General features: G+C 46.0%; 1 protein-coding gene across 2 annotated transcripts in view; it reads right to left on the bottom strand.

Moving 5' to 3' along the window:
• The window catches only part of LOC107273381 (nuclear factor 1 B-type), a gene marked incomplete in the record, with an annotated part of 29,762 nt that overhangs the window by 12,453 nt on the left and 16,731 nt on the right, over nt 1–578 (bottom strand). For both annotated transcript variants that reach the window (XM_015751531.2, XM_015751532.2), the window contains 1 exon segment: nt 217–363. In XM_015751531.2, coding sequence (XP_015607017.1) covers nt 217–363 — 147 coding nt within the window.

The following is a 578-nucleotide window of genomic DNA, read 5'->3' as shown; positions in this document are numbered from 1 at the left end:
CTCGTCGTGTTACTCCGCTGATCATCACTGGCCGACGTGTCTATGATTAATGGCCACAGGATGGGTAATAGGTACCTAATGAAAAATTCTACACGTACGCTATATAATACATGAGTACAGTGTGATAATAGATAAGAGTAACGGTATGTATATTGTATTATATATATATATATAACATATATATATAAGGTGATAAGGGTGCTCGATGGGACATACCCGTTTGGGAGTGCGGCGAGTCCATTCCGCGATGGCCGCCGTCCTCGGGCCTCAGTACCGGCGAGAAAGTCGGGGCGCTGGATACCGACACCGTCGGCGTCTTTTCAGTCTTCTCGTTTCGTATGAGCTGGTGCACCGGCGGCGGACCTACGCGTGACGTCACCCATCAGCGATCAAATGATACGACACACACGAATCTCCATACTCGCGCCAAACGCTCGTTCGTTCCTCGATCCTGAATCCTCTTGTTACGCAACGGGTTCTTCGTAACAATAATAACAACAACATGGACAATATGGCCGCCCTGATCTGTCGTTTGTCTGACGTCCCTTTGTTTTTTTTTTTTTTTTTTTTTTTTTAAA

The sequence above is a fragment of the Cephus cinctus genome, unplaced genomic scaffold, assembly GCF_000341935.2.
Source record: "Cephus cinctus unplaced genomic scaffold, Ccin1 Ccin1_scaffold1583, whole genome shotgun sequence".
Taxonomy (NCBI): domain Eukaryota; kingdom Metazoa; phylum Arthropoda; class Insecta; order Hymenoptera; family Cephidae; genus Cephus; species Cephus cinctus.
The sequence above is the reverse complement of the archived record's forward strand: the minus strand, read 5'-3'. Positions and strand labels throughout refer to the sequence as shown.